Source organism: Triticum aestivum, chromosome 6D, assembly GCF_018294505.1.
Source record: "Triticum aestivum cultivar Chinese Spring chromosome 6D, IWGSC CS RefSeq v2.1, whole genome shotgun sequence".
Taxonomy (NCBI): Eukaryota; Viridiplantae; Streptophyta; class Magnoliopsida; order Poales; family Poaceae; genus Triticum; species Triticum aestivum.
In genome coordinates this window covers 450,446,550-450,463,428 of record NC_057811.1, presented here as the reverse complement: position 1 = coordinate 450,463,428, position 16,879 = coordinate 450,446,550, and the positions used below count along the sequence as shown (strand labels likewise).

Genomic DNA, 16,879 nt, shown 5'->3' with positions numbered 1-16,879 from the left:
CCAACTTGATACGCACACATAAAAAATCTTTTTTGAAGAAAAAAATGTGGATAAGTCACACGTGGTCTGGACAGCTTCACGGACTGTCAGTGCAATTTACTAAAAACTGAACAAATCCAGACTTGCTACAGCAATCACACAACAATACCGAAAACTAGCCAAACTTTAAGCATCAATATCTAACCGGTCCTCACGTACCCATATCGAAGAAGCTAACAAATGGTAGAACACCGTCAACGCATCATGAGAAGAGATACATTATGATATTCCTCATCTATGAACTTCAACTTTCATTGCAAAATGCTCCTTATTATGAGAGACAAACTAAACATCAATTGGAAAAGGCTTGGCATAAAACCCTGAATGATGACGTCAGCCTGCACCGCCAAGATCACACCGAAACTCGGATGCATCTGCCTCTGTGCTACCACTTTGGCATCCATAAGATCGGCATCACTCCCAGTGTCGTTTAATGACGTGCATAACCCTAACACAACCAACATACTCAATTTCTCGATTTGGAGTTTTGGACTGAAGCTATCATCCTCGTCGTATGGAAAATTTTGGTGGCTAGGAACGCAAAAGTTTTAGGGATATCAATGAGCATGTCACAATCATCGTTAAAACTATAGTTAGTGACATGACGCTCTTGGCTTATCAGCTTAAAGAAGCCGATTGAGTAATGGTACATAGGTGGGGAACACCCACCACCCCAACTTTATTGATCTAGACATGGTAGCAAACATGGGAACAATGACACACAAATAGTAGATATACTCTAGTGGGAAGTATCGTCATGTGGTTGGAAGCACACCGCTCGCACATTGAGAAGTCAGACTTTGACATATACTCTAGAAAGCTTGTGAGCGGTATTATGCGGCTTTTGCCTTTGATAAGACCACCTTCCTCCTAATGAGCATATAATGGAACAAGTGTGGAAATCCTGCAATCATCCAGATGAAACGAAGAGGTGCCTTGTCAAATCCTACATATGTATACCTTTGGTCAATAATTGTAAAGAAAGTGTACCTGGAAAATAGATACCCATTAGAAGAACAGATGCATAGTGGTAGTTGAAGGAGAAATTCCATTTATTGGGCATTTGAAGGCAGTATTTATTGGAGGCCTGACAGTAGTCACCGACGATATATAGAACTGTTAAGCAAAACTCTCATTGAAGTGACTAACATGGAGCTCTTCATGTCTTTGGTTATTTGGATTACCTTCATGTAAGGCAGTGTGACGTATATGAGGCCAACTTCACTTAACATACCAATAGGATAGAGTATGAGGAACATGTTATACCTACAAACAATCGGTACAAAAACAATGAAGCTAGCCGCTTTTAACGTAAATATACTAAAACAGTAATACATCTAAGATGTGAGATTTCTTTAGATCCAATACCAACCTAAGCCATAATAGCCAGAAATGAGCAAATCCAAATGTCTCCTTCATACCATAGTAAGGATATCTGATGACCTGCAAATCAATAGCAATTTTACCATAAGATTATGATCAAATAAAGAGAATTTCAAAATCTTGGATTGATTAGGTTCACATAAGAAATGTCGTAACTGCGGGTCTTAAATTAGTGATCTTCAAGCGTTATTCTCACATGAAGAACCAAGAGTCATTTTTCAGTGTCTTATGTTGATTCTACTTTCTAAATAGATGATGTTTCACTTGACTAATTTCAAAATATCCATGGAAGCAACATCTACCTCAGTGATGGACCATGCTAGGATCAAGGAAGAAACAAGAATATGAGGGCGTGTCTGCAAGAAAAGTGTACTTAATGATCAGGCAATATTGTTGAGAAACCAAATAATCATTAGCTTATATTCCCATTAATCGTAAGTGTAGAATATCTGTGTGTTAAATATTTCTAGGTTTGACCATAGTAAGGAAATTACCAGCGTCAACAACATTACTTGATACTACTTCACAAAACATAAATATGCCTACAGATGCTCCACTTTTGAATTTATAGCATAATTCTTTCCATTGTTTTATTCTTTATGAAAGTATTACCATGGACTATTTGATGATCAGAAATAAAATGTGATACATGTCTACTTTTAAGAGTTGCAGTCTACTTTTAAGAGTTGCAATAGAAGTTTTAAATCAAGAGCTTGTTTTGTACATCACAAAGTGGAAATGATGTTTTTCTATCTACAGCTCCAGACTTGCTTAGTGATGCGTTATTCAAATTGATACCTCAGGAAAGCTCCACAAGACACCTCATGTAACAAACATCCTTCCAATAAGTTGTAGAATTGTTGCGGAGACAGGAGACTTCACAATCCCTTTCATGAATTCAGTATTCAAAAGAGTGACGATTAAAAAGGAACATGATACTGTATAACGATAACATAATGAAGAATCCTTACCTACAAGTGAATGAACAATCTATGCTAAAAGCAACGCCGTCACCATGCAACACCAAAATGGTTAGCAACTCACATTCATCATGTTCAAAGAATAAAAACCTATAAACTTGAACTAAAAGATACCATTAAGATTTTAACACAAATTTCGCCCATGGAAGAAAAGCGCCACAAGAATCATCAAAGTATTTTTTAACATTATGGTTAGCATGCGTCCCATGTTGTCGTCCAAAACTCAAGGCAGACCTCTGAGTTGGAGTTTTTAACCTTCTTTGGGCAATTAAGAATTGCTGGAATGATTGCATGTTTAACATATCATCTATACCAATTTCTTTGGCAGGTTATCTTCAAAGCTACCACGTCGATCCGTACATGGTCATTACTCATTACTTCTTTGTTTGAATGCTCAGGGGCATATGGCCTTTTGGTGCAACTGTCTAGAGACGGTCGCACAATGATTATTCAACCAATTTGACTGGCGTGCTAGTAATAGAATATTTGTCTGAGTCATTTAACCCCATTATCGACCGACTGTGGTCTTGTTTTTTATTTCTATTTTTATCTTTACTGTTATCATGCGTCTTATTTATGTTGAATAGTTTTTTAATAAAATGGTTGTGTGCATCACGATGATGCGGAGATGGGGGTTATCCCCCTTTTAAAAAATTGTCCATGCTTTTATTTATACCATGTTTTGAGAATCACAAAAAGGTAGCTTTTGAGAATCAAAGGCCCACGGAGATATTTTTCCACGAGCGAGCGAAGGCTAAGACAACGAGGGGCACATGCGATTTGTATGGCATATAATTTTCTAAGCCTGCAACAGACCCACATGTCAGCATAGTCACCCAAAAAAATGAAGAAACATTCTGCACCGGCGAGGGTAGTGTATGATTGATGTGCCATCGACCCTATCGGTTCACACGACCAGTCTCCTAGTAAAATGACAAATAAGAGAAATACACACCGACAAGAGGACATTACCAACACTAATTAAGTTTCCCAAGCTATCTGAGATAGGAGTATATATGAAAGTGTGACTATACTGGGCGCATCGGAGCGCACCGTACCATCTAGTTTAAACTTAATTTGTTGAACAAATCATGCACCTATGCAAATAATTAGTACTTTACGAAGATAAAAGGTAAGAACCATAGTGCGCAACTGACATGAAGAAGAATACCAGACCTCCATTAAAGCGGCAGTCTGCGTGACCAGTAGCGGCTGCTCGATAGCGGTGTAGATAGCCTCAGGCTTCCTCTCCAACAATGCCAATGTTGCATAGCACAACACCTGTGCCCTGCATGATCGAAATTTAAGTGCTCAATCAAACAAAGTAACAAATGACCTCCTTTTCATCCGTCAAGGCATAGCTTTGATCTTGTATGACTTTGTTTTTTGCCGGTGTGATTATTTATGTGCGTATGTTAATGTTGACTGTGTGCAGCCTAATTATGTAGAGATTGGGTATGTTCATTGTGTTTATATATATATATATCCTCATAATGCTTAATTTTGAGTTGATAAACTTCATCCTTTGCCAAAAAATAAATGACCAGATCTGTCTAGAACTTAAAAACAATGGCTGGAACACAGACCATCCGAAGAACGCAGCCCAATTATAGACAGAGAGGTAGAGCCGGCGCACCACCGGTCCCACATTACCCTCCATTGCAGAGCTACGTGGAAGAAGCAAAGATATTGGGTGTGCACTAAGGCCCCGAATAACTTACCCTATAGGTGCACACACATTGGATGCAGTTAAATACTACCACTATCTTTGGTTGTGCCTTTCTCGAAATAGTATTGGGATTGGAATGTTAGCACCACTCAACCTGATTTAGCTTTAAGTTGAGGACGTCACTACAGGTGTTTGGTACAGATGGTTGGGGAGTGTTAGGGGGAGCGATTGCTGCTGCAACCACCCTGCCATACCATACACGTGATCAGAAAATATCATCACAACATCAAAAGTGAGTGATGGTGCATATGTCGATACAATTAATTACTTTTTCCTTTTGTTCTTCACATGTATACGTGCAAACCATGTCATAAGTAGCTGGTCCTTGCACGAGTTTGATTGAGAGAAAGCTGGTTATCATGTACTCTTACGATCTTATATTTCTTTACAGAGAGAGTACTCTTGAAAAGGGAATGTGTGTAAATGGCGTACAAAACTGAACTGAAACATCTTAATAGCATGTCCTGATGACACAGGAGTTTGGGAGTGACTTCTTCCTCCCTTATCAAAGCCCGCCGCCACCCTAGCCCTATGTCCGCCCGCCAACCTCTTCCTTTTCTTATTTTTGCCGCTGCTTTGAGATTAGGGTCAGACAAAACCTCGACACCAGCTGATGAAGGCGGCGCTGGGGAAGTGTCTGCTCCGTTTGCCTTAAACGAGGAGATGTGATTTACGGGTTGCGGCAAGAGAAGGTGGGTATAGCTGCGCACTAATGTTGATATCTTTCCGAGCTTGGCTGGTAGCCACTGAATGTGAGGTTCCAGACTATACAGAAGGTCGGTCGTGCGTTTGTGGCCGCGATCCCTTCAACAGGTTTGTGGGCAGTAGTGGCGAGTCATCTTCGATGGTAATTTTTGTCCCCACGAGGCGGTGCTCCGCTCTGGCACGCATATGGCGTCGTCGATAGCCGCTCTAGTTGGCTAGAGCTGCCCCATTTGTCGCGATAGAGGCCAGACGACAATTGTCACCGACGGGTCAGAGGGTCTTGGACCTTTAGATTCGGCGGCAACGGTGTTCCTCCTTGGTATGTTTGTCGGCCGATTCTGTCATCATAGTCGAAGACGGGCGGAACAAGAGTTGGTCACGGTGGTGTCGTCAGATGCAAATCTACCACACCGACTGTCACTCGCCGGGACAATGCGGGACTGCCGGCGCTTCCCATCTTGGGATTTTGTTGGGGTCGGTGACTTTCCTTCCTTTTCAATCTTTGTTACGTGTGTGATGACGACGTTCACCATTTGGAGCCTTTGGTGGCGACTGAATCTTGCTGCGTTTGTGTGGCTTCTCACGTCAAAACCGTCCACGATGACTAAATCTTGTTGCGTTTGCGTGGCTTCTCACGTCAAAACCGTGCATGCACATAGGTGTTGGGATTGCAAAATGTAGTGGCGACAATGCATGATGGCTTTGATTTGGTAGTGCTTCTCGGGTACCTAGTCTTATTTCCCGGTGTGAAAACCCTAAATCTGTCAACACACCGCGTGCAATGTCCCACTCTCTGTGAAGGAGCCTGAGTTGGAGGAAGCAATCCTCCTGGTGGTAATAGGTGGTCCAAGTGGCCGCTACTACTGGACACGACCATCCCCAGCGAGCACGACCAGTGCGCTGTTGTACGAGCACCGGCCCCAGATCCATGGATCCCGGCGTCCTCCGACAAGCCACATGCTGTCACGACGGGGGACACGCGTCCACCATGGCTACACTTAGAACCAGGCCCTATGGAGACGGCCGTCGCGGTGGCGGCAGGTGTTCATAGCAGCCGTCACGTCGTCTTAGAAAATGAGGGTGAATGGGGTGGCGAGATAAGCCATCCATTTCTTTCGAAGCCATCTCGTGATATATCACTTGTGCGTATTTGATTTTAATGTAGTTTGAATGTGGCTCGTTGGCTATCCTATTTCTGATCATCCCTCTATCACCTAGTCCCTCCGTTCACAAATATAAGATGCTTTGGATATGTCAGTATGGACTACAAATGAACTGAAATGAGTGAACAAATACACTAAAATGTATCTACATACATCCGATTCACAAAAAAGTTAGAACATCTTATATTTGTGAACCAAGGGAGTACTTTTTAATCCTCCTAATTTTATGCATGGGCGTGTGCCCATCACTATATTTGTTAAAATAGTTAAATAAACAAACAGACCAATAATCTTATCAGAAAACCACATTAGTATATAACATCTTTGAGAGAAACACAACCAAGGATATACAAATAACATTACGACGTAAGAAAAGATTGAGTACAATATTTTCTGCGGGGTACAGGTACAATGGAGATGATAAATTATAACAGTGAAGCTTTGCCTTCACTTGTATTTATTTTAGAAATCAAATCGGGTAAAAAAATGATCCTTTTGTTAGCCCATTTCAAGTGTCTCTCAACTGCTTATTGTTGTGACCTGCCATCTTTTTGGGGACTTACTCCCGGTGGCAAAATCAAACTCAACATAGTGGATACTAGGGATCAATCCCTAACAAATTGACACGATTACATAAGAAATCTCATCCATATCCATCGCCGTTCAACAAGGCTACAGAGGAATTATTCACTTTCGGCGGTGAGCATCATGAAATTGTTGATGCAGAATAAACCATCAATTTCAAGTTGAACTATTGACATCATCATAATCCTCGATCTCTTAGTCAGGGTGATGACCCAAGTTCTCCGATAAGAGGCTAAGGTTGTCGTGGAATCCCTCGTCAAAGAACCATGTAGAAGGCATGTACTTCAAAGTACTGGTACATGGGATCATTTACCCTATATCGGTGTACCGGCTCACTGTGTGCACTAGCTATCGATGCACAAATTATCTATAGCGTGCATATGAAGGTACACAAAGTGGATTTTGTAAGTTCAGGTGTGACACAAGGATCTCATCAACAGAATTGGCAAGAAATTAGAAGTTTGGGACACACAATGTAACTAGGTTCAGGACCCCGAGGTTACTAACATCCCACCTTCTTGCTTTTGTGGATCTCTAACCATCTCAATGTAAGATATATTACCTGTTTTGTGGTGGCTAACAAGAGCTAAACCCTAGTGTTCTTAAATCTTGGAAGCAATCTTGGATTCTCGGTGCAATGTCGATGTACATAGCTTCAAACCACATGATGGTGTTGTTGTTAATATCAAAATTATCTTTCTGTTGGGCCTTCTGGTCCTTTGTATAGGCGTCCCTTATTGTGGGTTCCAAGTAGTAGGAACCAGGTCGACATCCAACCATCACATGACAAGGAATTGTCTTCCTTATTCTCGATGAACCTAGAGTCCTAGACTCATGTGATCTTTCATATGAGCTCTGGTTCCACATCTCAAACACCTCTAGATAGAAGATTCTAGAATGCCTGCTGTCTATATGCACGCATGCATTCCGTGGTCTTTTTTGTCTTGTATGTACACATATACTTATACATAATAAGGGCACACATGTCGATAGCCGCCATTGGGGTCCCATGACTCACATAAGAGGATGTTGGTGTTGTCTGGTGGCAGAGTGAAGGTGTTCCCACCCACGAAACCATCTTTACCTCCCAGGTTTAGAGCATCGACAACATCAACTGCTGCCACCACGTTCACCCGACATATGCTCCTCTCCATCAACTCATGTATTGAAACCTCTTTTTCGCCACCTCCTTTTGAACCAAGACTAGAAGTGAACCCATGGTCGGACTTGCCACACCACATGAAGTAGCCTCACGCAACACAATGGATGGATGGTCCACTCTCGTCCCACTGGCCAAAGAAAAGACTAACATATGGATACCGCTAGGATGTAACGGGGGTGATTCATGACCGGGAGGCCGCTTCGCCTTCCTGCCATCCCTAGGTGAAGATATCGTCCATTCAAGCGCCGACCATGTAGAGAGGTCGAGCAGTAAATGAAGGAACATGGTACATCTAGGAGGGTATTTATGTTGCTTTAGAGGAGGAGGAAAATCATATTCCTAGTGGGATTATTTATGGTACACACACATCCGGAGACATACATACCATAGTGCAATATCTGGAACTTCAGTATAGGCATTACTTATTACAACCACAAATATCGTATGGATGAAGTGAAGCCATTGGTGCACTACATTCCATTTAACATAATGCATATATCGTTCATCCTGATCCATTCCTATTTGAAGACATCTACCAGGTAGCGATGGATGCAATCTGCCCATGCTCTATCAACATTTTGGATCGACTGGATGCACTTCCAGATGGCACTATTGCACTTGTAACCAGATCCAAACCCAACCATTAAAACTCGGTCTCCCTTCCTCATTTGGCCTTTAGCTTCAGTATACGCTAGATCATACCACAAGGAGCTACTTGATGTATTCCCATACCGATACAGTGTCATCCTTGATGGCTCAACATGCTTATATGATAGGCTGAGGCTTCTTTGAACTCCATCGATCACTACTCGTCCACCAGCATGGATGCAAAAATGCTTGAAGGCTTTGCTGAAGTCAGGGATATACAACTCGGTCCTTGTGTTGAATAACTTCCGTGTGATGGAGGAGAATAAAAATGACAATAGTTCTGAGTTCGGGAGAACAAGTGGTCCAGTTATGGTGAGATTGTCCTTGAGAGCCTTACCAGCAATATCCAAAAGGGCTTTTGATAGATGAATCCCTAGATAACCCTCATCATCTTCTTGTTGGAATACGCAACGGTAGGCATTGTCTTTGGCGCCAGTAGACTTCCGAGTGATGTGCAAGAGCTGAAAGCGAGCTTTTGTTCTCGAGGTTGAAAGGAGCACGACAGCACCGCTAGTGCGGAATAATGCATTGGTCACCAGCATCTCATGCTTTGATAAGTCCATTTTGCATCATGCCTTGATATTGATATTTATTGCATTATGGGCTATTATTACACATTATGTCACAATACTTATGCCTTTTCTCTCTTATTTTACAAGGTTTACATGAAGAGGAAGAATGCCGGCAGCTGGAATTCTGGGCTGGAAAAGGAGAAAATATTAGAGACCTATTCTGCACAACTCCAAAAGTCCTGAAACTCCACGGAAGTTATTTTTGGAATTAATAAAAAATACTGAGCGAAGAAAGTACCAGAGGGGGCCCACACCCTGACCACGAGGGTGGGGGCGCGCCCTACCCCCTGGGCGTGCCCCCTGTCTCGTGGGCCCCCTGTCAGGCCTTCGGTGTCCATCTTTGGCTATATGGTGTCTTTCACCCTAGAAAAATCAGAAGGGAGCTTTCGGGACGAAGCGCCGCCGTCTCGAGGTGGAACCTTGGCGGAACCAATCTAGGGCTCCGGCGGAGCTGTTCTGCCGAGGAAACTTCCCTTCGGGAGGGGGAAATCGTCACCGTCGTCATCACCATCGATCCTCTCAGCGGGAGGGGGTCAATCTCCATCAACATCTTCACCAGCACCATCTCCTCTCAAACCCTAGTTCATCTCTTGTATTCAAGCTTGTCTCAAAGCCTCAGATTGGTACCTGTGGGTTGCTAGTAGTGTTGATTACTCCTTGTAGTTGATGCTAGTTGGTTTATTCGGTAGAAGATCATATGTTCAGATCCTTTATGCACATTAATACCCCTCTGATTATGAACATGAATATGATTTTTGAGTAGTTACGTTTGTTCCTGAGGACACGGGAGAAGTCTTGCTATAAGTAGTCATGTGAATTTGGTATTCGTTCGATATTTTGATGAGATGTATGTTGTCTTTCCTCTAGTGGTGTCATGTGAACGTCGACTACATGACACTTCACCATTGTTTGGGCCTAGGGGAAGGCATTGGGAAGTAATAAGTAGATGATGGGTTGCTAGAGTGACAGAAGCTTAAACCCTAGTTTATGCGTTGCTTCGTAAGGGGCTGATTTGGATCCACATGTTTCATACTATGGTTAGGTTTACCTTAATACTTCTTTTATAGTTGCGGATGCTTGCAATAGGGGTTAATCATAAGTGGGATGCTTGTCCAAGGAAGGGCAGCACCCAAGCACCGGTCCACCCACATATCAAATTATCAAAGTAACGAACGCGAATCATATGAGCGTGATGAAAACTAGCTTGACGATAATTTCCATGTGTCCTCGGGAGCGTTCTCCTTCATATAATAATTTGTCCAGGCTTGTCCTTTGCTACAAAAAGGATTGGGCCACCTGCTGCACCTTATTTACTTTTGTTACTTGTTACCAGTTACAAATTACCTTATCATAAAACTATCTGTTACCGATAATTTCAGTGCTTGCAGAGAATACCTTACTGAAAACCGCTTGTCATTTCCTTCTGCTCCTCGTTGGGTTCGACACTCTTACTTATCGAAAGGACTACGATAGATCCCCTATACTTGTGGGTCATCATGCTTCCTCCCCATGTAGTACCGTCCAGTTAGGATCTTCGTGGACATCACGAGTGCATGTGCACCATAAGGCATCGTTTGCAAGATGTTTCTGGCAAGATCCACGCTAATTATCCCTGTGCTGCACCCCATCCCAAAGAGCTGTGCAATCCGGATGTCACCTCGAAGCTTGAATTTTCTCATGATCATGTCAGCAAGGGATGGAGTTGGGTTGAAGAGGCTGCAGTTGACGATGAGTATGTCTATCACATCTGGGTTGAGGCGTGTCTTCACTAATAATTCATCAATAATAGTGAATATGACCATTTCTGCCTCATCACGAGTTTTGCTTAGACAGTAGCCTGGAGGAATATACCATGCGCTAGGGGGATAGTAAGTCTCATTACCGAGACCTAATCTCTCAAGCATTCGTTTCATGAAGTGGACAATGTTTTTATTAGAGTTGGGAAATAATCGGATGTGTTCGAGGAAGGTGGACATGGGGACACGTTAGTTGCTAGGTCGGAAGCAAGCATAATCGACAAGGTATACAACATGAGGACGGTGGATAAGGTAATGCAAGATTGTGACAAATGATAAGAAGGTTGCCATGAAGAGGTGCACTGGTTGGAGGGTATGGAGACATGCAGAATCTTATTAGGGCCGAACACTACTATAGCTTTGAGTAGGATGGTGGCCATGAGTGATACCATGATTACGGCGAGAAAGTTCTTCATGATGAAATGAGAGAGTAGTCTTAGGTGCCTAAGATTAGGTGATGATATAATGTTGTTTCTTCAAGAGTTATGGCTCTATCTTGTGCTGGTTTATGCTTGGAAAATGAGGAGGCGGAGGAGGGGAAACCTGGCATGGGCTTTAAGCATCGGTTGAGGCCACTCCAAGTATTTTGGGTAGTTCACCCGCAAAAAAAAGTAATTTGGGTAGTTTGATTGCACTCACATGCATGTCATGTGTTTTTCTTCCTCCAGATTGGTATTTAACATGTTAATTAATTACCATGAGATGATTAAATCATATATGCATGAACAAACAAGCTTACTACATGAGCGTTGGACTAGCTAGCATGTCACCTCCTTGTGGACGAAGTACGTTCTCACATGATTAGGGGTGATGCGGTCGGACACGTGGCGACCAATGGGATCAGGTATGTACAGATCAACCTTTGGAGAAGGGATGCATAAAATTATTTTCCGGTTGGGCGACGGTATATCAGCATACGCATATGCCCGTGGCTAGCGGAGCTAATGTCGAGCATCCCCCAACATCAACCTACCGTCCTTCTCACTATCGCGCATGGAGTGTGGCGTCCATGCATGCATGTGCCCCGGTCATGCACAAACATGGGCTACATCTATGTGGTTGTGTGGACGTGCTCCATCTCCTCATGTGAAATCCTGTACGTCTCGATCGTGTCATAATATTCCATGTCGGGCACACGTTTTAGAGATATATAGCACCCTTCATTCATCGTCGTTGTCACTGTCATACTCTGGCATCAAATGGCCGTGAAGCACTGTGTACGACATCCCTAGGCAGTCAGGCACTGGACCAGTTCCCTCCATACTCCACCTTTTCCATATGTAGTGCATTTTTGTTTCTGCTTTTTTTTTTTTGAAAAGTTAAGCCTCACAAACTTTGACCAAGTTTGTGGAGAAAAGCATTTACATATAGAATGCCAAACATATATCACTAGATTCATCATAAGATGTAGTTTCATATTTTATATATTTGAAATTGTAGATATAGATAGTTTTATCTCTAAACTTGATCATTTTTTTTACAGAATTTGACATTTCAAAAAATCTATACGCACTACACTGTGGAATGGAGGGAGTACTACACACATACATGCACATTTTTTTCTTTTGCGAGGACATACATGCACTGTTTGCTGATGTTCACAATGGGTGCAGTGGTCATTCTCTGCTATCAAGCATATGGCAATCCAATTGCACCCCTCTCGTATCTCGGCTTTCCAGATAGATCTTGCTCCATAGTAGAAAAACTCAACTTTGGCCCTGTTGGTTCGGCTGTGGATTTCTAAAAGCAGCTGTGAAAAATCTGCTGTGGAAAAATAGCTGTGGAAAATCTGATGTGAAAAAGATGTGGGTCATTTGGCAAACCAGCTTATACACCTTTTTCAGAATTTGGTCCGCAGCAGAATCAGATTTTGGAAAGCACGTCCTGGGTTGCTTCCGCTTTTGGTTCAGATTTTGGCAGCGGATTTCTGGAATCGGATTCTGCTGGGTTCGCCCTTTGGTTCAGATTCTGCTACGCGACAGTGGAATCCGTCGATAAAAACTGAACCAAACAGGGCCAAAGAATAATTACTTTCTCGACACTAACTGGAGGTCATTTTCTGTCAGCTCCCGTTTTAAAAAAAATTGTCGGCTCAAATTTACAAAAGACATATGTGATGGTGCACATCGAGATACCGTTGATTAATGAACTCAGGACCGCCTACATGCATGGCAGCCATGCTAGACAACCACCGTTCTTGGCAATTAGCATAGTTTTAGTTTGAGTTTTTGTTCTAGTTTGATATGTTACTTGTTTTCTTTTCCAAAAAGAAGGACATACCCGAGGCCTCTCCATCGATTGATGCTGTTAGATTTTATGGGCCTTCGCCCACTAAATCTTGCATCTCAGCCCAATTGAAATTCTAAAAAAATACCAAAGGTCCCTTTAGCTAGCATGTCAATTGTGTAAGTTTATTAATATTATACTGCTAGTGAAGTAGAAAAGCATCAATATAAAAGGTGGGTTGCTCTACTACTCTTTGTAGTATGAGAAAATAAAGCAATAAGACGAGCTCTCGCCCACCTACTCATGTGCCGCGTCGCGTCGCGTGAATGGAGTTTGTGCTAATGTCATCCTCCTTGCTGAAAGAAATAATTTTTACATGGCGGTACTCTAGCTATGTCTGCTATGCCATGGTGCATATTTGTCATGTCAGTAATCTTATGATTAATCTTATGATGATGCTAATCTGGATTAAGCTTAAAAGAAAATGACCTAATCTCCTAATAGATGCATACAACAACATATTATTAATTATTTTAAAACGCCTAACAATGATTCCAATCAAATCGGTTTAAATAAACCTAGGCCATCCACGAAGGGCAAGCCTCGTATTAGCATCTTCAAAACCTACCAGATCCGTCTGATTCGGCAAGCATCGCTGCCGCTAAGACCCCTGAAGAATATTGAGAGGGGCCGGACGTCGTTGATCCACGCGGCTCCAGCCACTCGCCAGGTCTGCGTCCTCTAAGCTCGACATATCGGACCTCTGCAACCCGCAGCTCCACCACCAAATGTGGCGGACACTACCGGAATAGGGTTCTATACTGACGGCCCACCGCCTCGACATAGGGGTAAACCCCGTCGGGATACCCCTATGCCGACGGCTGCCGTCGGCAACGTGTACGTCGGTGTATCCAGGCCGATCGATACACCGCCTAATTGTGCCCATATGTTCCAGGCCTGCTCGGACCCAGATGTTGGCTTGACGCTCCTAGAAGAAGCCCTTCATGCCACCACGGAGCAACCACTGCTCTGCACGTGCGTTATCAGCATAGCCTCCAGAAGCACCCCCTAAAGTGGGCTCATGCTAAAGGCCCGTAACAGCCAAGATTCACCCCAGTGACTCCGAGTAGATACTCCCCACGCCGGCATGGATCAACCCCCACGCTGCATGCGCGCGCCTTCGGCACAACCTCCAAATGCATCGTACTTCCCATCTTCGACCCAGAGCCGATGACGTCGGGCCGGATCAACACGATAGTGCCCCGTAACTCCACCACACCACATGAGTCCATCGTCGGCTGGTGCAGGCATGCCTCTGCATCGTTTCCTACGACAGATAACATCGACTCTGCCTGAGCCAGGGTCATGCCGCCATGTAGAACATCCATGTCTACAAATGCAACGTTCCACTCTCCGTGGAGGAGCCCGAGCCCCTCCTGGTGGTAATAGGTGGTCAAAGTTGTCGCTGCCTCTATACATGGGTCACCCCCGGCAAGGACGGCCAGCACACTATTGTACGAGCACTGGCCCTGGATCCATGGATCCCGGCGTCCTCTGGCAAGCCGTGCGCTGTCACGACCCGGGTCACGCGTCCACCATGGAAACCCGTTGAACCAGGCCCTATGGAGATGGCCCTACCGGTGTCGGCAGGTGTTCGTAGCTGCCGTCATGTCGTCTTAGAAAATGGGGGCGAATGAGGTGGCGAGATCAGCGATCCGATTCTTCGAAGCCATCTCGTGATATGTCACTTGTGCATATCAGCTTTTAGTGTAGTTTGAATGTGGCCTGTTTTCTATCCTATTTCTGATCATCCCTCTGTCACCTACTTCCTCCGTTCACAAATATAAGATGTTTTAGATATTTTAATATGGACTATACGGACTGAAATGAGTGAGCAAATACACTAAACACATGGATTCACAAAAAAGTTAGAACATTTTATATTTGTGAACCAAGGGAGTACTGTAAACTAATATAAGATTTTTTTTTAGATCACTAGATGTAGTACTTAGTGATCTAAACACTCTTATATTTTTTTTACGGAGGGAGTGCTTTTTAAGCCTCCTAATTTTAGGCATGAGCGTGTACCCATCACTATATTTGTTACACTAGTTTATTAAACAAGCAGATCAATAATCATATCAGCAACGACATTAGTGTATAACATCTTTGAGAGAAACACAACCAAGGATATACAAATAACGTTCCAGGGTAAGAAAAGATTGAGTACAATATTTTCTGCGGTGTACAGGTACAATGGAGATGATACATTATAACAGTGAGGCTTTGCCTTCGCTTGTATTTATTTTAGAAATCAAAGCGGGTAAAAAACAAAAAAAGGACCATTTCAAGTGTCTCTCAACTGCTTATTGTTGTGACCTGCCATCCGTGTATTGCCGGTGCTTGTTTTTGGGGACTTGATCTGGACTGGATAGCGGTGGATGCACCCTGCCCATGGTCCATTGGTGTTGGGGGCTGGAACGATGCACTTCCACACCACGCTGTTGCATTTGAAGCCTGAGCCAAAGCCGATCATCCATACGCGATCACCGCGATGCAGACGGCCCTTGGCCTCAATGTATGCTAGCTCATACCAAGTTGAGCTGCTGGATGTGTTTCCGAAGCGGTGCAGGGTCATCCTCGATGGCTCAACATGCTCGTTGGACAAGCTGAGGCTGCGTTGAACCTCATCGATGACCGCAGTCCCACCAGCGTGTATGCAGAAATGCTCAAATGCTGTGAGGAAGTTGGGCACGTACACTTTGAAACGCCCGTTGGTCAGCTTTTGTGCCACAAAGGACATTGCTAACAAAAGTTGTTCCGAGATTGGGAGGACGATGGGTGCAAGGGTGACGATGTTGGCTTTGAGAGTGCGGCCGGCAGCAGCGATAAGGTCCTTGGAGAGATTGACACCAGTGTGGCCCTTGTCATCCTCCTCCCGATGTATGCATCTATATGAGTTATCATCCGCCGCGGTAAGCGTACGCACGACAGACATGAGCCGGAGTCGGGCTTTGGCGGCGGACGTGGACAATAGCACGGCTGCTCCGCCCATGCGGAACAGGCAAAACGGCAGAAGCATAGCTCGCTCATTCCCATCATAAAGAAGGGGGGATATAGTTTCCGTAGATACCACCAACGCTCGTGCGCCTCGGCGCCCGGTCTGTAGAAGGTTCCTCGCAGCCTCTACTGATATCAGCCCAGCGCTGCACCCCATTCCAGATAGGTGCACACTGTGGATGTCGCCTCGCAGCTTGTACTTGTTTATTATCATGTCGATGAAGGACGGTGTTGGGTTGAAGCCGCTGCAGTTGACGACTAGTATGTCGATAGTGTCAGGAGAGACGTTTGTCTTGGAAAACAATTCGTCGATGGCTGAGAAGACAACGAGCTCAGCCTCCTCGCGGCCAGCCTCTAATGTTAAGTACTTGTTCCATGGGATATAGTGGACCGGTGTGGGCAAGCAGGTCTCCTCGCCGAGCCCTGAGCTCTCAAGAAGCCGCGACATGAAACGAATGCTCCGCTCGTTGAGCGTAGTCGATTGGCGTGCGCACTCCAAGAATGCGGAAAAGGGGACGCGGTTCAGATGAGTGCCATGGAAGCAGGCGTAGTCGACGAGGTACACCTTCCGTGGTTGTGATAATAGATACATGGTAACTGCAGAGGCTGGGAGGAAGCATGACAAGAAGAGGTATGCAGGTGTAAGGGCTCTGAGCCGACCCAGGATCTCATCGGGCCCGAGCCTTGCTACCACAACAATAGTGGCTGCCGCTATTGCTACGGTCACCATGGTTAGGAAGTTGTCTACTACGAGCTTGAAGAGAAATTTGAGGTTCTTCCAAATTCCTGATGAACTCATGCCGCCAAAGCGCAAACATGTGGTTCTATCTG

General features: G+C 44.1%; 2 protein-coding genes and 1 pseudogene across 2 annotated transcripts; all 3 read right to left on the bottom strand.

Annotated features, from left to right (window-relative positions):
• Positions 1 to 625: 625 nt before the first annotated feature.
• LOC123141932 (very-long-chain (3R)-3-hydroxyacyl-CoA dehydratase PASTICCINO 2B-like) lies at positions 626 to 3,948 on the bottom strand (annotated as a pseudogene).
• A 4,316-nt stretch (positions 3,949 to 8,264) lies between these two features.
• LOC123142684 (3-ketoacyl-CoA synthase 5) lies at positions 8,265 to 10,942 on the bottom strand. The gene is made up of 2 exons (XM_044561484.1): positions 10,451 to 10,942; positions 8,265 to 8,936 (listed from the first exon to the last, which is right to left on the bottom strand). The coding sequence occupies exons 1-2, from the start codon at positions 10,940 to 10,942 to the stop codon at positions 8,265 to 8,267; spliced, it is 1,164 nt and encodes a 387-aa protein (XP_044417419.1).
• A 4,372-nt stretch (positions 10,943 to 15,314) lies between these two features.
• Positions 15,315 to 16,879, bottom strand: LOC123141931 (3-ketoacyl-CoA synthase 5). Its single transcript, XM_044560991.1, has one exon. It carries the CDS (start codon positions 16,845 to 16,847, stop codon positions 15,336 to 15,338), a length of 1,512 nt encoding a protein of 503 aa, XP_044416926.1. The 5' UTR covers positions 16,848 to 16,879; the 3' UTR covers positions 15,315 to 15,335.

Coding starts and splice junctions, on each gene's coding strand:
- LOC123141931 (XM_044560991.1), bottom strand. CDS start 16,847: ATGAGTTCATCAGGAATTTGGAAGAACCTCAAATTTCTCTTCAAGCTC.
- LOC123142684 (XM_044561484.1), bottom strand. CDS start 10,942: ATGTCCACCTTCCTCGAACACATCCGATTATTTCCCAACTCTAATAAA. Junction 8,937..10,450: donor GGAAGCATGATGACCCACAA/GTATAGGGGATC, acceptor TCAAAGCATGAG/ATGCTGGTGACCAATGCATT.